Here is a 27,046-nt window from a genome sequence, read left to right on the forward strand (position 1 = left end):
ATGATATCCGATAAGCAAGGTGTAAATATAAGTGGAAAAGATACTTCAATGTTGATGTGGCGAGCTAAACTATTCCAACTAGCTTCAGAAGTCATTGACAAAGCTCTTACAAATGAGGAGTCAAGTGTAATTTTGAATGATAGTCTTCAAGGTTTGCTTGAGAAGTTTAACTCTGTAGGTGGCAGCATGAAGAGTGGAGGCATGTCTGTAAAAGGTAATAATGTTCATGACACAACTTTGAAAGATCCATCTCAAGTAAGGGCAAAAGGATGTGGACAAAGATTAAAAAGGGGGAAAGAGATAGCAACAAAAATAGCAAAGTATAGAGGTCGACGTTGCAATGAATATGGAAAAATTGGAGAATCATATGACAAAAAAAACTGTCCAATCCTCAACAATCGGTAAGAAATTTATACATTCATTATCTCTTATTTTTATGCAACTGAAATGATCATACCATATGCAAACTATTATTATTTCTATGTAGGCCCTCACAAATTGGGGATATTCCTTAACAAGAATGGAAATTTTCATCACAATGTGACAATTTTACTTCTATGGGTATGAACGAGGTGTCTTGCTTTGTTTTAAATTATCCACATTACGAATCAGGGATAATCCTCATCTAATAACTTGCTTCGTTTTTAGCAAGTCAACATTAGAAAACTAAGGGATGACCCTCAGGTGTGACCAGCTATCATGCAATAGCTTTGTGGAAATATAACTTCTCTTAGTCTCCAATGCTTGTTATCCTAGTTTTTGTCTTTTTTTTTTTTTTTTGTTTTGTTTTGTCATATTGCAATAACTATCATATATTTGAAACTAAAAGAGAGTTGAGTTATGATAATAGACTCCTTAAATTGCCATGTATTGGAAACGTGAAGTCTTGTTTGATTATTTGACTGAATGTATACTAGTTTTCCGTTTATTTTACCAATGTGGTTTACTTCAGTTAGTAGGAAGGAGAAGCTGGAGAAGTCATCCTCACTTTGAACAGTCTCAATTTCTATTCTCCTTGTTTGACAACTTTATAGTCATATTGATATAGGAAAAACATATTAGGCCATCAATTTGCACTAGGCCACATGATGAAGTAAAGAATAATTGATATTTTGTTTATTGACATTGATGTTTATACACAGGTATTTTAGCAAAAGAAAAAAAAATATTGAAAAAAAAAAGATTTTTAAACATAGGTAAACAGTTCACGTAAATAGTACATGTGAATAGTCATATGAACAGTGGTATTTATACACCAAGAAAGAAAAACAAGATGCATACATCCATGCTTTTTCTGAACTCACTTTCCGGGAGTGCATGTTAATAAGTAATATGAATACATAGGTTGAAGCCTATACTAATGTGGTTGCAGGAGTTGGATAATTTTTTGCATTTTTCTTCCCCACTCAGTTGACATTTCGGGTTGTTGGGCAATTTTGAATTTTTTTGATTTTGGTGTTTTTATGAGTATTAGAGATCGATTACTACCAAATAAATTAAGGATATCTATAGTTTCAAAGAAGCAGTATTTGAGAGTTTTTTTGCTACTCAATTTAACAATATAAGCGTGAACAGTCACATAAACAATGGTATCTATACACTTGGAAAGAAAAATAACATGCATACATCCATGCTTTTTTTTAATTCACTTTCTGAAAGTGCATGTTAATAAGCAGTATGAATACATAGGTTGAAGCCTATACTGATGTGGTTGCAGGAGTTAGATAAATTTTTGCATTTTTCTTCCGCACTCAGTTGACATTTCGGGTTGTTGGGCAATTTTGATTTTTTTTTTTCATTTTTTGGTTTTTTTTAGTATTAGAGACCGATCACTAGCAAATAAATTAAGGATATCTATAGTTTCAAAGAAGCAGTATTTGAGCATTTTTTTGCTACTTAATTTAACAATATAAATTCAACAAAATGTTACTAGCATCTTTTATTACAATTACTCATTTAGTACATTTCCATGTTACTTTCATCAGCCTCCAACTTCATATAGCTACAAACCGAAACCAGTGTTTTCATACAAAACAAAGTTTGAAATGTAGATACATATATCATACATGTTACTTTCATAAATTACCAACTGAACAAACACATATATTACTTGACTACATCACTAGGCAAACATTTTAAAGAAAATAAATAATAAAAGTACAAGCACTATAACAGTCTTAATGTCATATTGGTTGCTCATCTTAGTATTTTTTTGAATTGCTTCAAGAATATTATTAGATTTCTCCACTTGCAAAGATAAACGCCGAATTTCACCGATAAGAACATCTATTTTGTCAAGTTTAGCCTCCCTTTTCTTTGCCCAAATAAATTTACCACATCTTTTTTCCTGTGTCAAGTAAACACTGTGAAATCCCACATCGATTGGAAAGGGGAACAAAACATGCCTTATAAGAGGGTGTGGATACCTTTCCCTTGAGAGGCCTTCTTGTGAGGAAGCAAAACCGTGAGGAGTAGGATTAGGCTCACCACCTAGCTTCCAAAGCGGACAATATCTCGGTTGGGCCTGGGAGGCCTGAGCCAGTGGGACTGGCAGGTATAAGGGTTGGAAGAGGATTCCCCCTAACTACTGAGAGGACTTTTAAAGTTGTGCGGGCTGGGTCCAAAGCGGACAATATCTCATGCGGGTGGACTGGGCTGTTACAGATGGTATCAGAGCCGGATCCGGATCGATGTGCCAGTGAGGACACTGAGCCCCAAGGGGGGTGGATTGTGAGATCCCACATCGATTGGAAAGGGGAACGAAGCATGCATTATAAGAGGGTGTGGATACCTTTCCCTTGAGAGGCCTTCCTGTGAGGAAGCAAAACCGTGAGGGGTAGGATTGGGCTCACCACCTAGCTTCCAAAGTAGACAATATCTCGGTTGGGCCTGAGAGGCCCGAGCCAGTGGGACTAGCAGGTATAGGGGTTGGAAGAGGATTCCCCCTAACCATTGAGATGCCTTTTAAAGCTATGCGGGCTGGGCCCAAAGCGGATAATATCTCATGCGGGTGGACTGGGCTGTTACAAACACGTTCAATGTTAATTATTTTATAAGCAAAAAGAAATGAAAACTCAATGCATTAACAATTATATGCAACCTGTTCTCCATCTAAGCATTTCCAGAATTAACGATTTGGATTCTTATCAATCCTTGATGTTTTTAAATGCATATATTAGCCACACGAGCACATCTTAATTGGCTAACCATCACTACTACTTGTTGACATGCTTACACAACTAGTTTCCAGCTTCACTTCCAAAGAAGATAAGGCAAGATTTAATAACCTATAGAAAGGCAAAATACATATATAATAAACTCTAGTTCTCAAACAGTCAGGCTACTTTCAGATGTCATGAGAGATGTACACAATACAACATTAACACTACTAAGCAATAACTTGTAAAGTCACAACAAAAGAACTCCATATGATGTAGCTCAGCCTAAAAAATCTTGTAACTCTGATAAAGAAATATTTATTTTATGCGCTATTGCTTCACTGTTCCTTTTGTTCCAACTAAAACAATGCAAAGAAATTGGATTCCCACTTTCAAACATTTAACCCCTGCCACCCAAATGATCAACTATACAAACCAAATGGAGGTAACGAAGGGATAGTGGGACATAATAACAATCAAAAAGGCATAGGGAGACATTTTTTTCCCTCTATAATGGAAATATACCATCGCTGTCCACAAAAGTAAACAAGCAGAATCAATTGGAACTACATATATGGTGATAGACAACAAATTTATCTAGCAAAACAAAATCCAGCAACTAAATTATTTCTTTTGTAACCAATAACATAGAAAATAAACAATGTGTGTCAAAAAAAAAGGTATACATTTCCAAAAGAAAAAAATTGACAAATCAATTGGGAAAACATAGATTTTAACCGATGTAAACTTATAGAAAGAGTGCACGGGAAATAAATAAGAGATGTAAAGCATGATTTAAATCTAACATGTCAAAGAAGCATAAGACAAAAAAGCGAATAGAAAATGAGAGCGGATGATCTTTTGGTGCAGCACATAAATCTAAAAACAGAGGATGTACAAGTCAACCCAAAAAGCTATAGGAGAAAGCATCTGCTTCTATTGGATTGGATGATGTGGTGTGGTCAGACCTGATAGTAGACAGTTTGTGCAGCTAGAAATCTATCAACATCTTACAATAAATAAAGATGGAAGAAAAGCATACCATTCAGATTAGACAATGCAACATCAATAGTTCCTCTAACTATTCATATAATTTAATGAAGTAACAAAGAACATCCAGTAATTGAAGAGAAAGGAGAAATCGAGAGAGATGAATTCATAGAAAACTAGAAGTTATTCTCTCTATGAGGATAGTACACTCCAAAATGAGAGTACAGCAAATGCCAATGAAAACAAATGCTTCACAAAATAACCTTTGGTTTTCTCCAAATTCACCCAAAGATTGAGTTGTTACTCTTGGGTTTATAATTATGTACGTTGCAAAAGCCTTATAGTCCTCCAAATACTTAACCAGACAATTCAACTGGATTCTAACATTATATGAAATATCAATGCCAAAAGGATAAGTGGTAAAATAAAAAAAAAAAAAAAAAAACGCCTTTCATAAAGTATTAATGTGACCAGCAACCTACAATATACCAGTACCCTCATCACGAGTAACATGCATAGAAAGTTTAGGGGTTCAGCAGAAGCCCTGCTATGGAACTTAAACCCCCAACTAAAAATTCCACCTTTTAATCACCATCTTCTTCTTTTTTACTACAATTTGGTATCAAAATTGTGCACGCAAGGATTCAATTCAAAAAAAAAAAAAATTCATCTTGCCCTAACTCCAACAAATGGGGCTAAGAATTTTACTTTCACAGAAGCCCTATCTATTTCTCACATCCCATTGAAATTCAAGGAGCATGAATCAAAACATTCATATATACTAGCCTTAAATCCATAGTCAAAGAACCAAAATCTAAACAAAAAGTTTCAATTTAAAGCCAAATAAGAAAATAATAATAAAAAAATCATCATGTTAATTACACGAGCATATAGTTAGAAAAACACATTAGAAAAAAAAAAGCGAAGAACAGATCAGAGGCAACGAAAACAGTACAAATTATTGGCAATCCAAAAAAAAAACTAAGAAGTAAAATTGGCGGAAACAAAAACAATCAAAACAAAGGGGTAAAAGAAGAGGAGGAAGAACAACAAACCTGAATGGATCGGCTTCAGGAATCAGTATGAGATTGGACTTTTTGTTTTAGGAATGTGATATTTGATTGGGTCGAGAAAATCAATGGACCGGCATGGCAATAAAAATAAATGAGGGAGCTGGTGTGGGGAATTAGAGAGCTGGTGCAAGTGAAGATTTGCGGCCTGGTGTGGTGTTTTGCGAGGGGGAAGGAGAAAGTGCACGGGAAGGGGAGATTTGCCAAGAATTTCACACATGAGCCCACCTTCAATCTCAGTCTTCCAGGCCCAAAATTCAAATCCAACAGCTGTGAAATTAAAGAACATTTTTGGTCTACATGGGTAGAGTGCATTGTAGACGCACTGTATATATATATAATACATATATCAAACAGATAACATGTAAACTTACCATGAATTTCACCCATATCAAGAAAATAGCCGATGAAAAGATACAAAACCTTCAAAAGTTTATGTGTTTAGGAGCTTGAATCCCTTGATCTTTCCTATAAAAAGGAGAGATCCCTCCTTCCTCCTTCGGGACGAGATTTAGGGTTGATTGGCTAGCATTTTTGCTAGGATATGCTAGTGCACTAGAAATTGAGCCCCCAAAAAGATAGAAATAAAAGAAAAATCAAGTGCACACCATTAACAATAATCTAAGATCACAAGAAATCCATCGCCCAGATGAGTTTGATCTGAGGTCAATTTATCGAACGGTGGGGGTTGATTGCCAGACGCAAATGTGTGCGATTGATAGCTCCTAACATCGACCAAGTGATCTCATGGAAATGCGAAGACAGAAACTCACGTGATCAGTGTGTGGGACCATATAGAAGGAAAAGTCAGACCCTGAGCTGTATGCCTTTCGTGGTAGATACTTTAAATGTAAAAACGAACCAGGTAGAACTCAGGTGCACACTTTTCCCACTTTGTCATCCAATCAAGTGGAGCCTACTGCCATCATCATAAATCACTGATTAAAAAAAAAATGCAGTAAAAAAATAAAGATGTGGGTCCTTTTGGAATTTTTAACACGTGTCCAGATTCTGAATGGTAAACGAAGGAAGGTAGTTTTTTTTTTTTTTGGTGCCTTTTTCCAAAAAAGGAAAAAAAAAAAGAAATTCCCTGAAAAAGTTTTAGAGAGAGAAAGAGAGTAAGAGATAGAGTGTGGCCAAGTGGTAGTTCAAGCAGAGGATCTGGGAGGACGTGATCACCTTCAACCTTTTTTATTTATTTAATTTATTTGAATTATTATTAATTTTTAATGGAAATTATTATTATTATTTTTTAATATGTCATATTGTTGTTGAGAAAAATCAATACTTGTTTTTGAAGATTTTCTGGTTTTGGCAGCTAAAAAGGAGAATTAGAATAAGGAGGGAGTTTGAAACTTGAGTTTATACAATATGCAGCATACTCCTGACCGTGTTACCAGCTATGTGGCTTCCTTCCCCCTCTTAATTTATTTTATTATTATTATTTTTTATGTTTTTGTTTTGTTATATTCTTTCTAAGATTTTCCTTCCACATGTTCATCACAACATAACAGTTTTAATGTTATGTCTAACATACAATTATTCAATGGATCTCTGCTGCAGCTTTTAATTACTGAAAACGATAATGTTTAGATATATTTTCCTTTCTTGATCAATTCAAAATTTTATATATTAAGATAAATTTATTGTGTATATATAACTGATACTTTAATCTTCAATCTTGTCTTTTTCTTATCATTTTTTTTAACCTGAATTATATTCATAGCTTAGCTTTTGCAGATTACTCTATTTTAAAAGGACTTGGAATAGTTTTACGAGTTTCTATTCCCTTCTTCAATTGCTCTATCTTGCAATACTTGTTTTGATCTCTATCTCTGTTTCCGTTTCTTTATTGTGCCCTGTTTTTGCACCTCTTTGTTTATCTTCATTTTAAATGAGATTGGAATTTAAAATTTGTATTTCCATGCCATGAGCTTGACTAACTTAATTGTTTCATGGACCCATGCTTGTTCATTCATAATCAAATTAACAACCTACGGTATTGATAAGGTTTTCTATAAAACCCTTTTTTTTTCTTTTTTTTTTTTTGTGATTGATTTCTCAAGCAATAGGTTTAAAGGAATAGATTCTAGAATGCATTGGGAGTTTACGAGGGCTTTGAATTCTTAAACTTTCCAAAAACATTCTCGTTGGAAGTATGCCATCAGCATTATGTAAAATATCTGAGCTTCAATGTAACAACCCAGACCATCCGCGTGAGATATTGTCCTCTTTGGGTTTAGGAAATCCTTTTATAACTTAGCCCCTCAAAGTTTTAAAAGGCCTTTCAAGGGAAAGATATTCACAGTCCCTTATGTTCCCCTTTCTAACCGATGTGGGATCTCACAATTCAACCCCCTTAGGGTCCAGCGTCCTCCCTGGCACACCGACCCGAGTACCGGCTCTGATACCATCTGTAACAGCCTAGACTACCCGCATGAGATATTGTCCGCTTTGCAAGCTAGGTGGTGAGCCAATCCTACCCCTCACGGTTTATAAGGCATGCTTCGTTTCCTTTTCCAACCGATATGGGATCTCACAATCCAACCCCCTTAGGGTCCAGCGTCCTCTCTGGCACACCGATCCGAGTACCGGCTCTGATACCATCTGTAACAGCCCAGACTACCTGCAAGAGATATTGTCCGCTTTGGAAGCTAGGTGGTGAGCCCAATCCTACCCCTCACGGTTTTACATTCCCTGTTAGGAAAGCCTTTCCGGGCTCTTTTGGGGAAGGCCTCTCAGTGGTTAGGGGTCCCACCCCTTCATACCCCTTCACCTCAAGGTTTTAAAAGGCCTTTCAAGGGAAAGATATCTACAGTCCCTTATGTTCCCATTTCCAACTGATATGGGATCTCACAATCCAACCCCCTTAGGGTCCAGCGTCCTCCCTAGCACACCGATCCGAGTACCGGCTCTGATACCATCTGTAACAGTCTAGACTACTCGCATGAGATATTGTCCGCTTTGCAAGCTAGGTGGTGAGCCCAATCCTACCCCTCACGGTTTATAAGGCATGCTTCGTTCCCTTTTCCAACCGATGTGGGATCTCACAATCCAACCCCCTTAGGGTCCAGCGTCCTCCCTGGCACACCGATTCGAGTACCGGCTCTGATACCATCCGTAACAGCCCAGACTACCTGCAAGAGATATTGTCCGCTTTGGAAGCTAGGTGGTGAGCCCAATCCTACCCCTCACGGTTTTACGTTCCCTGTTAAGAAGGCCTTTCTGGGCTCCTTTGGGGAAGGCCTCTCAGTGGTTAGGGGTCCCACCCCTTCATACCCCTTCACCTGCCAGTTCCACTGGCCCGGGTAACTAGCTCTGATACCATCTGTAACAGCCTGCATGAGATATTGTCTGCTTTGGAAGCTAGGTGGTGAGCCCAATCCTACCCCTCATGGTTTTATGTTCCCTGTCAGGAAGGCCTCTCTAGGCTCCTTTGGGGAAGGCCTCTCAGTGGTTAGAGGTCCCAGCCTTTCACTTGCCAGTTCCACTTGCCCGAGTAACTAGCTCTGATACCATCAGTAACAGCCCAGACTACCCGCATGAGATATTGTCCTCTTTGGACCTGGATAATCCTGTTATAACCCAGCCATTAAGTCTTAAAAGGCCTTTCAAGGGAAAGGTATTCACAGTTCCTTATAAGGCATGCTTCGTTTTCCTTTCCAACTGATGTGGGATCTCACATTCAATCCCCTTGATTTTTCCCAAAACAGATTTCATGGAAAGATTTCTCATCAACTGAAGCAACTTTCTTGCATACTTCATAGAAAACTCAAGGAATCTAGCTTGCTTCCATCTCTGTCTGTCTCCGTTTCTTAATTTGTAGCCCTGTTTTCCCATCTCTGTTTTCTTTGTTATCCCATCTCTGTTTCTTAACCTTCTTATTCCCACCTCAATCTCAGTTTAGATATGGTCAATCTTTTATGAGCAACTGATGTTGAGGAACTTGTCATCCCATTTGCTACATGGGAAACAATTTTCAATAAAAATTTAAAATATATTCAAACAACCACTTTGGATAATTATTAGTTTTTCTTAAAACATCATTACACAACAGATTAGAAAGCAGCATGGGACTGTCCACTTAGCATACTGAACAAGAAGTAGAATCGAAGCCATAATGTATAAGTGCATGAGCAACCGAATTTGTAGTACGAGGATGGAAAACACATTCAAAATCTGGTAGCTCACCACCTTCAATTTTTACTTCATATCCGTTTTAGAGGTAATAAACTGATTTTCTAATCAAACTTCAAAAGATAGGCTCGGTCCAATTAAACAAAGAAAATGCAACAGTTGTGATTAGTGATATCAGTATACCATTATCAGGTCGTTCTAATTACAGACATTTTTTTTGGGGGGGGGGGGGCGAATTCTAATAAGTTAGAAACAAAAATTCTAGACGATGCAGCATTAACCCAATAAGAGACTTGTTGTATATATAGTTAGAAACATCAAACAACAATTCTAGACGATGAAGCATTAATAACCCATAGTAATTGCCATGGCATTTGAAAAAAATTTGGTTTTGAAATCTTTAGAAACTTTCATACTAATTAAGTAGATACAAAAATAAATTAATCAATAAAATTTCTACCAAAATAAGGGAAAAAAATTAAAGCAATTAAGAGAAAAACACCTTGGAACTTTTCTCCAACAAAATTTAAAATGCACGAGCAACTCTATTATAACTTGTTGGAAAACTATATAGGATTAAAAGTATGAAATAGCTGGCTTGACTCAAGAGTCAACAATGTGTCAATGTCACCTCATAAATCCTTTCCATTTCGTTGAGTCTATCTTTTTCGTGTGAGTCCAATCCAGATTAGAAGAGTACTCTTATGCTTTAGTAGGTAGGTTTATTTTTCCCTCGTTCCTTATACATAAATCTTAGTTTAGTTCTTTAATGTTATCGTAGTTGCTTATTTTTCCCATCATTGTTTTTTCTCTTTTTCTTTTTTTATTTTTTATCATTGTTCTTGATGTTATCATAAAAACAAAAATCATTGTTCTTAATGTTATTTTAATTTGTTAAAGTGACTTTAATATTGAGGAGTACAGCTGTTAGCTAGATTTTATTTGCACAATTTATTTATTTATTATTTTGTTTCTTTGTGCTTTCTAAAGACCGGTGCTTTTTAAATTTGTTAACATTGAGTAGGTTATTTCCCCTTTGTTTACATGCAAAGTTCATGTGTAGTCTTTTCCTGTATAATGTATTCATTCCCTTGAACGTGGAAAGACCTCTTTTAAGTCGTTCACTTTTTCTTTTGTAAACTTACCATTTCATGGACCCTCGTATTAACTTTCACTTTATTGTTCTGCCTACGAAACATTTCAATTTTTTTTTTTTTTAAATTTTTTGAGAACCGGTCCTCATACAGTATAACAGATACACCATTTGATCCTGGATCACTTTCAATTATTAAGTGTAGTGGTGTAAACCAAACAATCTATAATTATGTACGATCAAATAAAACATGTGGGCGATCTAAAATAATTGTTAAATGTTCAATAATTAGTTACTTGTGATACCATATAGAAGTACAACTTAATAAACATTTCTTACCGCACCTTTGTGTCCAATTGTACTAGAAGAAAAGTCTCGACATTTCCAAAAATTTTCTTTACAAGTTTTGACAGCAAAAGGTTTAAAAGTTTAACAACTATTAATCCATTGCCACCAGCAGTTTCATAACAAGCCAAAACACATTAAGCTACTAACCAACAAATCCGTTATTAACTTTCCCAATTTAGATTTTTTGTTTAAAAACCAAAACATAATTAAATACATCAAGTTAATGCTTGTAATCTTAGTAACGAATTCTACTCGTATTCATCACCAGGGGCACAACATAGCAACGACTACCATGATACTTGAAAAAAAAATGGTTTTGAAATCTTTAGCATTTTCCAGAGTAATTAATTTGTTATTAAGTTAATTTAGTCTATAAAATTTCTACCAAAAGAAAGGAAAAAAAATAAAAAAAATGGATCCTGCTAGTGTTCATCATTAAGGGCACAACATAATACTTACCAAGACATCAAAATATTTCCAAAGTTAATTTGATCTATTAAATTTTAAAGACAAAATGCTTTGGGACCTTCCTTCGACAAATTAATTAAATAGCATGTGCAACTCAATTATTTTAATTTTAATTTTTTATTTTTTAATCAAGAATTACAATGTATTCTAAATTAAATGGGGAATTTATGGCCTACGTCTTAGTTAAAAATCAGATTTGGTGGTATACTACCAATGATTTTACCACTAGGCCAAGCCTATGAATACAATTTAATTATAATTTGTTGGATCATAAATGAAATATAGGTTTATAAACTGCCTTCTCAATATATTATGTCAAGTTTTTTGTTTTATGCCTTCACAAATATACAAATTGTTATTTACTTTTTCAATCGTTTTTGTGCTATTTTAATTTGTTAAATTACGTTAACTTGGAGGCCTTCAACTGTTAGATTTTATTTCCATATTTTTTTTCTTTTAATTATTTTGTGCAAAGTGCTATACATATAAGTAGGTCATTTCCCTTTTCTTTACATATATGTTCCATTTTCCAGTATTTTCTTATAGGACTTATTGAAGAGTACAAAAGGTTTACTAATGTATGTACCAAAATAATACATTGTGCAAAATTTATATGGAAAGATTGGTTATTCAGTCTTTTTTTTTTTTTCCTCTTTATATATATATATATATATATAATATAAATTTTAACTTTTATATATATATATATATATATATAAGTCAATGAACCTTTTTTAGTGGCTTTTAAATTATTTTAAATGTTAAAATTTAAAAATATTTTGATAAATTTTATGAATTTAATGACCGATTAAAATCCTAAGAGGAAAAAATAAACCTATTTAAGATATCATTTAAACTTTAATCATATGTTTAAATTTTTAATTTTGAAGCAATCTAAAAATTAATAAATAAAATTTTAATAGAAAACCTAATAAAATATCTTTATAAAAGATTTTTTTATGTGTGTATATATATATATATATATAATGAGGAAGAAGCTAAGATGTACAGTCCGTCTATGGTGCAGACAGTTCTCATGCGGACCACACTATTAGTGACGGTTTTTCATAGTATTGGTGACGATTTTCTAAGAAACCGTCGTTAATACTATGAAAAACCGTCACTAATACTGCAGTCCTCATGCGTACCGTCCTCACCATAGAATTTCCGCTAAGATGTATATATATATATATTTTTTTTTTGCCCCCCAATCCTTTTGGTCAATAAATTAGCTTCCTACGGTATTTGCTAGCTTTAAACTAGAAATGGCAAAAAATTCCAACATGTGGACCCCAAAGAATTTCCCACACGGACATGACCCCTTGACCTCCACTATGTTAAATCACTAATCAGTATCACCTAGAGGAGCAATAATTGACCAAAATTTATATTAGAAGGATCTGGATCCTATCAATTCAGGTTTACTCACTCACACCCATCAAAATATTGCGATGAAAAAATTATTCTAAGTGATAAAAATAATAAAAAAATTTTGTATTTACTAGTATTTTAAAAAGCGAAAAAAGGCACCGTCTAGGCATATTTAGGGGTGATGTTTTTAGATGATACTTCGTATAGTAACAAGGTTTAGAAAAAGATGGTCAATGCTATGTTGACCGCCTGATGCACGCCTAGGCACTAAAAGGTGCAAACCTTTCTGTTTAAATTTTTTTTTCTAAGATTATTTTTTAAAAAATGTTAAAAAACAATTAATAAGAAATTAAAATATATATATATATATATATATTGTTATAAGATGGAAACTTTTTTAAGATTAAGTTTTTTTTTTCTTAAACAAAAAAAAAATGAAAATGATGAATAAGAAAAAGAAGAGTAATAAATTAGAGACTCTACTAGTAAGTGATGCTAGTAATGCACAATCATGGATTGCCGAAGGTTGTAATGATGATGAAAATGATGATGAGATGGAGAATGATATGTTACAACCTTAAAAATATTCTAGAAATGCTCAAGTTGAAATTAGGGAGCTCAAAGGAAATAGTTTTGTATCGAATGGCACGAAAAATGAATTGGATGAAGATGTAGATATTGAATTGGAGTCAAATAAAGAATTAAATAAGAGGTAGATTATGGTTAAAGTATATATTAATCTAGGAATTATTAGATATTTGTAGGTTTGTAATGTATATGTTTTGAAATTAATATGTTATTGGAAAGTAGGAAAACATGAATTTTCATAAATCTAATATGATTAATTACATACTAATTCATATTTATTGTACATACAAAAGTAATATAGACTCATATATATTTTGACATTTAAAATATGAATTATTTTGTTTATTTAGTAGTCTTATAATAATTAAAATAATAATATAGTAGTAAAACATCTTTTCACGTCTAGGCATATCTAGGTTCGTTAGGCTTAAGGCTTGACCTTGCCACTTTATAATGACTTATGCCTTTTAAAACATTGGTATTTACTAGCTTTAAATTAGGAATGGCAAAAGTTCCCCCAGTATATGGTCCCAAGAGAAATTTCCACGGACATGACCCTTGACCTCAAGTATGCTTAATCACTAAGAGTATTGCTACTCTAGGAAACAAATAATTTGCCAAAATTTATATAGAAAGGATCTGGTTCTGTGTCTTTTATATATATATATATATATATAGACCTGTATATATGGATATATATATATATATATATATTAGTTAATCTCCTATCAAAATATGAGAAATAATAGGAATTGATATATCTTCATCATTCTTTTCTTTTTCTTTTTTTTTTTAATTCTTTTCACAAAATATATTATGAGTGTAATGAAGATGAAATGATAGGAATGAGTGACATATGAATCTGGTAGGTTCAAACATGTGAAGGTTATAACACTTTATAAAGATAGTTCCATGCCTCATTTGTAAAATAATGGAGGGGTGAGGGAATGAAGTATTGAAGAGCATCCATTTATAGTGTAAATCAAGGAACGAAAGTCTTGAGGATAATATTGGTGTAAAATGGTGTAGTCAATTATACATCAGAATGGTACCAATACGATACGGCGAATCAGGTACGATGCACAAAGAAACGAAATGGGTTTGAATCTTTTTGTACTTGTATGAAACAGTAGGGAGTATGTACGTGTAGAAATACTAATGTGTTCCTGGTCCTCAGCTCTGCTCTCAGACTTTGCTAGCATTTTAGTCAATGGGGGGTAATGTCACTCAACAATGACTGAAAATAGACAAGTCAAGTCAAGTCGACGCTGAATGTATTCACCAAAAAAAATAATAATAATAAAAATAAATGAATAAATTCTAAGGCTGTATGTATTGTTCCCACTGTAGATTGCACTCCACTGAGTCATCGGGTTTTTCTACATTCTAACATCATATTTGATCTCGACAAGTTAGGATGATATTGGGAAAATCAAATAAATATCATGCAACCAAAAAAACAGAAATCTATATATATATATAATCTAAATTTCCCTAAATTAAATTTATCTATACGACCCTTAAATTGTATTTACCACATGTATTCTCAAATTAAGATGCCATCCAAGCACAAGATTATTTATAAGCAACAAAATATAATATAATAGTTGGAGAGCCTATTGCAAACAACAAAGCCTCACTTCTTTGGGCTTCTTCAACCCTCCTCCTATTTTCTTGGAGCATCCTTTCTAGCTCTTTTTTTTGCTCTTTGAGCTTGTTCTATCAACCAAAAATCAACACTGCCAACAATTCTCATGACAGCCCAACAAAATAAACTGTTTTTTTATTTTTATTATTATTATTTTTTAATCACTTGAATTGATTTAAACGCTTGATTAGAGAGATGAAGAACAATGAATAAGTTTCTGAATATAAATGCCTATATCTTCAAAAAATAAGGGTGGGATTGTAATGCGAACCTTGTTTTCTCACAACATCTCCTACCTCATTTTAAGCCAAGTTGAAAACAGAGGTGGGAAAACAGGGAACAAATTAACAATCAGAGATTTATGTATGAAAAATTATCCCATCATGGTGGTTTATGATTTTCAGAAAAAAGATTATAATCTGACTTTACCCATCATTCTTGTCTTTTTTTTTTTTTTTTTTTTCCCCCTTAAACTATTTTCACACCTCAACTCTTGCCAATTACTCTATTTCAAATAGACTTGACAATTTTACAGGTTTCTATTCCCTTCAAGTGCTCAATGATACAAGACGAGTACAAACATGTCCCTTGAGGTCGTGGGTTCGAAAAAAGTGCTTTGCTATGCAAGACCACTTTATTTGTTAATTTATTTTGTGGTCGCCTATAGGGTCAATTGCTTGTCATTCCCGAGTTTTCACTCTACATCTCTATCTCTGTTCTATTAGTTCGGTTAAGGACCTAATTTTTTTCCGATATGGTATTGAACAAAATGACGGATGTTCAAAAATTAACAATAACCCAAGATGAAAAAGTAAGTAAAAATCATTTCAAAAATTGAATTTTGTAAATTACTTTGATGGCTTTTTTTTTTTTTTTTAAATCACATTTACTAATTTATATATTGATTTAATGTATAAGGAAAAAGAGAAGAAAAGGAAGCAGAGAAATGAAACGATGGTTAAGTCATGAAGTTCTGTTGATCCACAATGTTTTGAGATTAAGAACAGCATAGAAACAAAAGTATCTTTATATTTAACTCTTCTTACTATTTTATGTCTCATCTTTAGTTATACATGTTACTCTAGTTTACTGGGCAAACAGCAATCTAAGTTAGGGAAAGGAAAAATAGTTTTATGACATGGTAACATAGTTCTTGAGATTTAATATGAAGATTCGGACAGCAAAGGTAATCCTTATTTGTCACCCCTCAAATCTGTTACGATTATCAATGTGATAACTTGTATTTTGAAACGTTTTCATTAAGAACCTAATAATTATTATATAAATTCAAGCAATGGTTGTGAAGTCCTACATTGGTTGGAAAGGAAAATGAAACACTCCATATGTGGGTGTGGATATCTTTCTCTTGCGAGGTCTTTTAAAATCTTGGGGGCCAAAAATGACAGTATCGCATGCAGGTGGTTGGTGTGCTAACTAGGATGCTAGGCCCTAAAGGGGGAGGATTGTGAAGTCCCAGTCCCACATCGGTTGGAAAGGGGAACGAAACACTCGATGTGGATACCTTTCCCCTAAGGGGGGAGGATTGTGAAGTCCCAATCCCACATCGGTTGGAAAGGGAAATAAAACACTCCATATATGTGGGTGTGGATACCTTTCCCTTGCGAGACTTTTTAAAACCTTTAGGGCTGGATTGTAAGAGGATTCCCCAAGCCCAAAAAGGACAGTATCGCAATGGAAATTAATATTTAACAACAGAGATTAACAAAATTGATCGAAGAATATCGTATGCAACTTGTCTCTTTTTCCAAGATCTAAGCAGTTAGTCTCCGGAAACAGTTAGTCTCCACATGTTCATGCAATAAACAATTGTAAGTAGGATCATTTCCTTTTTTTTTTTTGTGTTGCTAATAGAGTGAACGAATTAAACACCTTTTCGTTGACTTTATGTTAATTGGTTTAGTAATTAAGGTAATAAAATCGATGACCCCAAAACAAAAAAGACAATGTTATTAAAAAAATATGGTAACGAACAAACGAGTAAGTTCAAAAGAACTATAATACATGGAAAAAAAATGAGATTTTTGTAAATTGCTTTGAAGACATTTGTTATAGGTATCATGTGAGATCCCACATCGGTTGGAAATAGAAACGAAGCATGCCTTAAAAGAGGGTGTGGATACCTTTCCCTTGTGATACGAACCTAGGACAACCTGCTCCTAAACCCATATTATATTAGCCCGCATCCTAAGTTCAAGTTCTAATGGAATGGACCTCAACCCCTAACCAACCTGTGGTTAGAAACCTTGGTATAATGTAGACGCCACAATAGGGGATGGAAAACCTATTGATAAGTCAAGCCAAAACAACCAATTCTCTAATGGTGTTTTAGATGTTCTCAAAGAACAAAGAGATAATTAATCTCATAAGTATTTTCTTAATCAAATCAAAGTTGTATTCTTATTGAAAAATAAGCCTTTAAATAGGCTACAAAGCCATGAAATAAAACCCTAGAAACAAAGGGAAAACCGGCCATACAAAGTAGTTTCCTATGGTGGCCGAAATTCTCACTCCTTTCCTAATCTAATTTGGATTAATTAATTCCTTTATTTTGAATTAGGAATTAATTAATTTTCAATGAAAATAATAAAATAATACTTTCCTAAACTTATTCTTCCAGAAAAAAAATAAATAAAAACTAAAAAGTAATGGTAGTTTCCTAAAACAAAAAGTAAAAACAAATTAGGAAACTAAAAATGCTAGCCTTTTGATCAAGTTGACTTTGATTAATCTTTGACCTCTTTGAGCTCCAAATAAGCTTCTAGATGCTTTGTAGGATGCCAAATAAGCTGTATATGAAGTCCCACACGTTTCCCATGCTTGGAAAAAGAAGAAAAGGCTAATACAGTAAAATACAGTAAAGCCAGCAAGCAATACAGCAAATTCGGCCAAATTGTTGATGCTATCCGTACAAGCCCTTTTTGATTGCATTTGAGGCTGCTTTAAATTGATTCCATGACCTCTTAGGCATATGTATTGAACTCATAAAGCATTGGAACCATTTCATGCTTCCCGGACTCCAAAAATGTACCAAAACCGTCACCCGGGCCCGTTTTGGCTTCTAATGCTTGTATGAGTAAAACAGGCCTTGGTTCTTTAGATATGGTCAACTCCTCTTGACTATGAATTATTCCTCATATAAAGACAGCAAGATTGTCTTTAAACTTCTTGGCTAGGGCTCTAGTGATCGATCCCACCTTCATCCGTAACGGATCGGCACCCCAGCGGGTTGTCGGTTGTATGGGTTCGGGAGGATTTGCATCACCTTGCGATGCGTTTTGACAAAACCGTGTGGGTTAGGCCCAAAGCGAACAATATCGCATGCTAGTGGACTGGGCTATTACAGATGGTATCAGAGCCAGTACCCGGATCGATGTGCCAGCGAGGATGCTGGGCCCCAAAAGGGGAGGATTGTGAGATCCCACATCGGTTGGAAAGGGGAACGAAGCATGCCTTAAAAGAGGTTGTGGATATCTTTCCCTTGAGACGCGTTTTGACAAAACCGTACGGGCTGGGTCCAAAGCGGACAATATCGTATGCAGGTGGACTAGACTGTTACATATCACACAACTAGTTTATATGGAAGAAGCAGAGTAGCGGAAGCAAAGGAAACCGAGGAAGAAGAGAAACCGAATGATGGGTCAAGTCATGTACTGAAATTAAGTACTTCATGGATTTCAGTTTAAGAAAAATAAGTTAAACCAAAATAAAATGCATTGATGACATCGAATGGTAAAATGAAATGTATTCAATTATCATTTTTGCTTTTAATTTATTTGTGTTTCATGTCCTCAAAATTCATGAATTATAACATGCCCAAAACCATAATCACCTACTTCCCCACTACCATTCTTTACCATGTCTCTCTATCTCACTCTCGCTTTCGTAATTCATTATTTGCAGGTCAAATAATCGAACTGTACTATCTCTCCCTTTGTGAAGTCCCACATCGGTTGGAAAGGAGAACGAAGCATGGCTTATAAGGTGGTGTGGATACTTTTCCCTTGAGATGCATTTTGACAAAACCGTGCGGGCTGGGCCCAAAGCAGACAATATCTCATGTGGGTGGTCTGGGCTGTCAATGATGGTATTATAGCTGAACCCGAATCAGTGTGCCAGCAAGGACGCTAGGCCCCAAAGAGGGGAGAATTGTGAAGTCCCACATCGATTGGAAAGAGGAACAAAGCATGGCTTATAAGGTGGTGTGGATACCTTTCCCTTGAGATGCATTTTGACAAAACCGTGCGAGCTGAACCCAAAGCGTACAATATCTCATGCGGATGGTTTGGGTTGTCACACCCTTCCTCCTCCAATTTCATACCTTATATAAATGTGTATATGCATAGTAATAAGCAGTTGTACTTAAGTTTAATAAAGAACTGGTACGCTAGTAGCTAAAATTTGTAATAACTAAGCTTTTTATTTTATTAAATAAGATGTAATCATTCATTAGATGAATATTTTTAGTGTCTTTTATGCAGCTTTTGATTTTTATTTTGCATTGAATTATATATATATGTATATATATATTAAACAAGAGAACACAAAAAGTTGATCATGAAAGTCACAAACTTCTATTGACAGGATAGGCCAATCTATCTCTGTTTCGTAGTTTCTGTCCTGTTTTACCACCTCTATTTTCTACTCACTCCAATACTCCAGAGTCTTGGAATGAGTAGAAAGTTTGTACTCCCTTGTGGTTAATTAGTCTATAATGGACCGCTGAGACCCTTTCATACTATATTTTTTGAACAACAAATTAACTTGTTCTTTTTTTTCCCCCCTTTTTTTTTGGTCTTTATCATCCATGCTGTGCTTATGCCATTTGGACATTTGAAATTACTTGGGATTAATAATACACGTGCAACTCTTTAATAGGCCATGTGTAGCAAATCAATTTCCATGAGTACACATTGTGTATTGAAAAATTTCTCAAAGATATAATATCATGTTTAATGTAGGTAGGATTGTTCCGTTTCTTTGTGTTAGTGACAGAGGGATGAATTTAATATCACAAAATTTCATTTGGATGCCCTTCAATTTTGTCTTGATTATGGTTAGATCCGCTTTTATGAAAAATTATACTCAAAACTAATTTTTTAAGTTTATTTTTAGAGTCAAAATCATAAATATAATTACAGCAAAACTGAGAGGGTATGTATAAAATTTTCCCATTAAATATCTTGTCACTGAATGCTCGCACAACAAAATGGATGTTTAGTGGTTTGGTAATGAATGTAATTGCCAATTGATTACCCAAAAAAAATAATATATATATAAATATAGATATACATACATTACAATCTGGTAAGGGACGTAATTAGTTACAATTTTATGGTGTAACAAATGAGGTATGTTCCTTAAAACTATAACACAAGGAGAAAGTAATTAGAAACTTTTTAAAGAAAAAAAATTGAATATGTAATGCTTGAAGCCATTTTGTTGCATCATTTTCATAGTTTACATAGAATTCAATACAAATAAGGAAACGAAGAAGTTAATGAAACAGAGAAGAAATGGAAGCAGAGTAACAGAACGATGAGTCAAGTCAAATTCAAAACTTCTTAATAATCACAAACCAACTATCATATGATGAGATTGATTTTGCATCTCTATCTCTATTTCTTAATTGTTGCCCTATTTTTCCCACCTCTATTTTCAACTTGGCTAAAAAGGAAAACAAGTTTCATATATTAATCCCACCGTATTTTTTAAAAAATCCAGGCATTTGTCATTAGAAACTTATTGATCTTATTCTTGTTTGAATAAACTCAAATTGTAAAAAAAATTAAAAATTAAAGAAACATTTAATTGGGATTTCATGAGAATCGTTGACAGCTATGATTTTTTGGTTGATAGGAACAAGATTAAAGAGAGAAAGAGGAGCTAGAATGGATGCTCCTAGAAAATCGAAGGGGTTTGAAGAAGCACAAAGAAGGCTATGTCGTTTGCAATTGGCTACAATACAAATAGTATTCTATTTTGTCGCTTATTTATCAAAAATTATCTTTCGTGGCTTCTAAATCATGTGCTTGGGTTGCATATCTGTAATTTGAGAATATATGTGGTAAATTTAATTTTAGGGTCTTATAAATAAATTTAATTTAGGGCAATTGAGAATATATTTTATTTTTCTCTTTCTTTCCTTTTTTTTTGGGTGGGCGAATACATTCAGCGTTGGCTTGAGTTTACTTGACTTGTCTGTTCACATTCGGCATCTACTAAAATGTTATTAAAGTCCAAGAACAGATGCTGTGGACTTGAAACAAATTTGTTACCATTTTTATTTTTATTTTTATTTCTTTGATTTGTATATACTCTATTTAGCCTATTACGAGTTCATGTCCTGCCTTACCAAGACGGCTAAAACCATTTCATACCTTATTTTCAGAGCAACAATTTTTTTTTATATATATTTTGGTTGGAAAAGAAAAAAAAAAGAAGCCTCCTCCTGATATCATACACATCATTGCAAAGGTTCTATGCCATGTCGTATAGCTTTTTAAAACTATGCAAGGCAATAATAAAGTTTATCAAGACTCGAATTTCAACTTATACGATGGTTTATCGGCTTTTTTCCATTGAGTTACCCGTTTTTGATGATTTTAGAACAACGAATGCGGTTGTCTTTTATCAAACCTTTAGTTTATCAATATTGTGTTTTTGTGTCATATTATTGTTATAATTTGCTAGCTTACCCATATAACACGACGAACATGCTCTCAAGACTTTTCATTCAACTCTCTACCCAATTAGCATGACTAATATGCTCTCAGGACATTTCATTCAACTTTCTACATAAGAAGATGAGCCTGAATAATATGCTCTCAAGAATTTTCATTCAACTCTTGACCTATTTAACACGACTAATGTGCTCTCAGGACTTTTCATTCAACTTTCTACATAAGAAGATGAGCTTGAATAATATGCTCTCTAGATTTTCATTCAACTCTTTACCCATTTAACACGACTAATATGCTCTCAGGACTTTTCATTCAACTTTCTACATAAAAAGATGAGCCTGACTAATATGCTCTCAAGACTTTTCGTTCAACTCTTTACATAAAAAGACGAGCCTCCAACATGAATGCAAAATATCCATGATATATCGATATTTCCATCGATATTTTCATATTTTTTTATATTCTTTATCGACAATAAGGATAAAATATATCCATCAATATGTTCAATATTAATCAAGTGTAAATTTATCTATTGCCAATATCAAAGGAAATATTGAATTTATCGATAGTTGTCCATGATGTCAACAATTATTGATGGAAATCGAAAGAAAAAAATGGATTTTTATGGAAATATTCGAGAAATAATGTACATATCAATAATCATCGGTAGATGTGTCATTGGTGTCTATATCTACTATTTTATTACCAATTATTAATAATTTTTCTCCATTTTATAATAAAAATAAAAATTAATCACTATAGTTTGGAATTTATATCTTTTAGATAATATCGGTTTGCAAATTTTTCACAATTACATAGAAATTTTTTCTAATATGATGACTTGAAATGCTTATTGTTACACTTGCGAAACATTTGGATATGATATCAATTTGAAGCACTAAGGAATTCTTTTTGGTATTAATGATGTATTATAAATTATATTTGAGAATTTCATATATCTTAGTATTATTTGTTAAATTTTCTATACTTTAGGCCCAACAAACACTGTAGTTTCTTTAGTTACAATAATTTTCAATATTTATGGACTATTTTATTATTATTGTATTTTAATTATTATATTTTTTATATTATTTTACTATATTAATTATCTCATATGCAAAAATTTATATTCTAAATTAAATATTTATAGTTTCCGTAATTTTATCGACTTTCTATCGCTATCGACATTTCCATGATTTTTTATAAAATCGTACCCTCGACGTTTCCATCAATACTGTATTTTCATCACTCGCCTCCAACACTTTCCCCCACCCCTCCATTATTTTTATAAAAGAGACATGGAACTACCTCGATCATTGTGGTTATACTGTGGCTAGTCTATCGTGAACCACGTCACATACGTTAACATTTACTATCAACTAATTAATTGATTGACAACAAAATTTTAGCCCAATATTATACTCAAGACTTTTGTTCCATGATTCACTCTATAAAAAGATGGTCTTCAACACCTCACTCACCCACCCTCCCTTGATTATACAAAAGCGACATGGAACTATCTCAGTCTTTGTTCTTCATCTTCATGCAATCTTTTTTAAAACTCACATTGCTTCATCTTGCATAATATTAATCACTTTCCTTTTTTCTTGTGTTCAGCCACTTTGCCATAATGATGAGAGCATTGCCTTATTGCAGTTCAAAGACAGCTTTGTTATTGACAAATTTGCTTCTTATGTTGAACCTTCTGCTTATCCGAAGAGAGCATCTTGGGCACAAGGAAAGAACCATGATATTTGTTTTTGGGATGGCATTGATATGAACCTAGGACGACCTGCTCCTAAACCTGTATTATATTAGCCCGGATCTAATTATATTCAAGTTCTAATGGTCACCTTGACCCCTAACCAACATGTGATTAGAAACCTTGGTATATAATGAAGATGCCACAATAGGTGATGGAAGGCCTATTGATAAGTCAAACTAAAACACTCATTCACTAATGGTGTTTTAGGTGTTCAAAAGAACAAAGAGAATTCAATCTCACAAATAATTTTCTGTATAAAATTTAAGCTTAATTCTTATTGAAAAATAAGCCTTTAAATAGGTTACAAAGTCATGAAATAAACCCTAAAACACAAAGGGAAAACCGACCATACAAAGTGGTTTCCTATGGTGGCCGAAATTCTCACTCCTTTCCTAATCTAATTTGGATTAATTAATTCCTTTATTTTGAATTAGAAATTAATTAATTTACAATGAAAATAATAAAATAATAAATTTCCTAAATTTATTTCTCCAGAAAATAAATAAATGAAAACCAAAAAGTAATGGTAATTTCCTAAAACAAAAAGTAGAATCAAATTAGGAAACTAAAATACTAGCTTTTTGACTAAGTTGACTTTGACCAATATTTAACCTCTTTGAGCTCCAAATCAGCTTCTGTATGCTTTTTAGGATGCCAAATAAGCTTATTATGGAGTCCCACATGTTTCCCTTGCTTGGATAAAAGAGAAAAAGCTAACTCAGCACAATAAAATAAAGTCAGCACAAAATACAGTGAAAATAGGCCAAATTTACTAACTGTCCGTACAACCCCTTTATGGACGACTTTGAAGCTGCTTTGACTTGATTCCATGTCCTCTTATACATATTTATTGAATGCATGAAACATTGGAACCATTTCATGCTTCCCAGCCTCCATAATTGCACCAAAACTGGTATCCGGGTCCGTACCGGCTTCCACTACTTGTATGCTCAAGATAGGTCTTGGATCTTTGGGTATGGACAAGCCCTTTTAAATATGAATTACTCCCTGGATAAAGGCAGCAAGATTTTTCTTAAACTTCTTAGCTTGAGCACTAGTGATCAGCCTGGTCTTCATCCGTATTGGGTTAGAACCCGAGCAGGTTGTCGGTTGAGCGGGTTCGGGTGGAATCACATCAGGTATCAAGTGCGATGAGGAAACCGGCCATGTCATCGCACTTCATCTCAACAGTAGTTGTCTTCATGGTTATATCAACTCCACCAACACTCTTTTCCAACTTTTTGAACTCCAAGTCCTTGACCTTTCCAACAATGATTTTAATCAATCTCAAATCCCTTATGCTCTAGTAAATCTTTCAAAATTAACATATCTCGATCTTGAGTGGAGTGGGCTCTCTGGTTTGATTCCTTCATCAATAGGTAAGCTAACCATGCTTACTTATTTGTTCTTTTCAAAATATGGTGAATGGTCAAATACCATACGCATTTGGAAATCTTTCAAGATTATCATATCTGGGCCTTGGAGGTTGTAGTTTTTCTGATTTTTTTCCTCTAGTTTGTAAGCTAACTAGTACTATTGATTTGCACATTTTAGAAAATTATTATTTGAATGGTCAAATCCCATCTTTTCTTCCAAAACTCACCCAACTCAACTCTTTAGATATTAGTTTAAATAATTTAAGTGGTCAAATTCCACCATGGCTTGGAAACCTGACCCAATTAACTTCCTTGAGTCTTGAAAAAAAACAAGTTGCAAGGTATCCTGCCAAAATCATTTTCTAGATGCAAGAATCTTGAAAATCTTGATCTTGTGTTGAATCAGTTTATGGAACTATGGATTTTGACATGTTTCTTGGCATGAAGAATCTCAAATGACTCTAATTATCAGGTAACAAATTGTTAGTGCTCACTACTGAAACCAACAGTAGTACAAATGTTACTAGTACTATTCCTCAATTTGATATTTTAGGATTGCATTCATGAATATACGTAACTTCCCTGGTTTCTTAAGGTACCAAAACAATCTAATGTTTTTCTCACTTGAAAGAAACCAAATACATGGTAAAGTTCCCAATTGGGCATTGAACATTAGCTTGGAAACCATGGCAGTTTTGCTACTTTCTGGAAATTTTTTTACAGGCTTTGACCAACCTCGATTTGCTATTCTTCCATGGGTTTGTCTTTAGATGTTTGATATTTCCAGAACATGCTGGAAGGATCACTTTCAATTCCACCACCATCCACTCTGAATTATGTGGTTGCGTTTAACAAACTGAGTGGACAAGTTTCACCAGCATTCTGCACTTCAAGTTCCATTCAATATATCGATTTTGGGCATAACAAATTGAGTGGCACGCTTCCAGATTGCTTGGTAAATCTTAGCGATTCACTTTTAGTTCTAAATGTGGTAGATAACTCTTTTGTTGGTAACATTCCTAAAATCTACATAGATGGAAGCCAGCTGAGGATGATTGATCTAAACTATAACAAGTTCAAAGGGTGCTTACCATGATCATTGCATAGTTGTTTGAAGCTACAGTCTTTGAATCTTGGGAATAATCAATTAGGAGATGAGTTCCCTTCCTGGTTAAGGACACTTCCTGATCTAAGAATACTCATGATAAGATCTAATCACCTCCATGAAAACATAGGGAAACCTATTTCCAATTTTGTGTTCTTTCCTAAAATTCGAGTTATTGATCTATCCTATGATGATTTTACAGGAAAGTTGCCATATGAATACTTCCAAAAATGGAACTCCATGAAAGCTTTTGTTGCCACCAATTCATCTTATATGAAAGCAGGCTTGAATTTCATTGTGAGGACGTCGACTAACGTCGGCTTTATGGACCCAATATTATCCAATCCCAATCATGTGGATATGGTTTTTTATACGATGCAAGACATTTTTTTAGTTATTGATTTCTCAAGCAACATGCTTGAAGGAGAAATTCCAGATTCCATTGGGAGCTTACAAGGGATTCGAGTTTTTAACCTCTCTAACAACATTCTTAATGGCAGCATACCATCAACCTTTGGGAACATGACGATGCTTGAGTCACTTAATCTTTCTCAAAACAAGCTCCATGGAGAGATCCCTCTTCAACTGAAGTAGCTCACTTTTCTTTCCTTCTTCAATGTATTTTATAACAATATAATGGGACCTATACCTCAAGGAAACCAATTTGCTACATTTGAAACAAGTTCATATGATGGAAACTTAGGGTTATGTGGTTATCCATTGGCCACAAAGTGTTGGAATTCTGAGTCCCCAAAATTACTACCACTAGCTTTTGAAAATAAGGGAGATTCAGGGTTTCCATTTGAATTTAATTGGATTACAGTCTTGCCAGGATATGCAAGTGGGCTAGTAGTTGGAATTATTGGTGGGAATTTTGTTTTTGTGATGAAGCAGTGTTGGTTTTTGAAGAGGCAAATGAAAAGGAGAGTCTGAAGGATAAGAGGATTTAGAACTTGAATCTAGGCTGCAAGCATGAAAATAATTGGGGCCTTTCACCTGCTGAATCTTGATTGAGTTAGTTACTGTTTATCTTTGTTTGAGTTTTATGTTTCTGTTAATGCTTTTGCTTTGTCATTGTTTGTACATTATTTTAAATGTGGTTTACTTTCCAATACATGTTCAGTGTAATAAATAGTTATACTATTGTTTTTTTATGAATTAGGTAGGATTATTCCCTTTCTTTGTGTTAGTGAGAGAGTGAATGAAAATGCACTGTCCTTGAATGGAT

General features: G+C 34.0%; 1 protein-coding gene across 1 annotated transcript; it reads left to right on the plus strand.

The window, feature by feature from the left end:
• LOC132799444 (receptor-like protein 35) lies at positions 1 to 26,412 on the plus strand. The gene is made up of 3 exons (XM_060811268.1): positions 1 to 255; positions 25,501 to 25,704; positions 25,837 to 26,412. The coding sequence occupies exons 1-3, from the start codon at positions 1 to 3 to the stop codon at positions 26,410 to 26,412; spliced, it is 1,035 nt and encodes a 344-aa protein (XP_060667251.1).
• The last annotated feature ends 634 nt before the right edge of the window (positions 26,413 to 27,046 follow it).

Source organism: Ziziphus jujuba, chromosome 9, assembly GCF_031755915.1.
Source record: "Ziziphus jujuba cultivar Dongzao chromosome 9, ASM3175591v1".
NCBI classification, from domain to species: Eukaryota; Viridiplantae; Streptophyta; class Magnoliopsida; order Rosales; family Rhamnaceae; genus Ziziphus; species Ziziphus jujuba.

Excerpts from the sequence above, each read along its gene's own strand:
- LOC132799444 (XM_060811268.1), top strand. The coding sequence starts at position 1 with ATGATATCCGATAAGCAAGGTGTAAATATAAGTGGAAAAGATACTTCA. Across the intron at positions 256-25,500 it reads CTTTGAAAGATCCATCTCAA|AACATGCTGGAAGGATCACT; the intron begins GTAAGGGCAAAA and ends TGATATTTCCAG. Across the intron at positions 25,705-25,836 it reads CACTTTTAGTTCTAAATGTG|TCTTTGAATCTTGGGAATAA; the intron begins GTAGATAACTCT and ends TTGAAGCTACAG.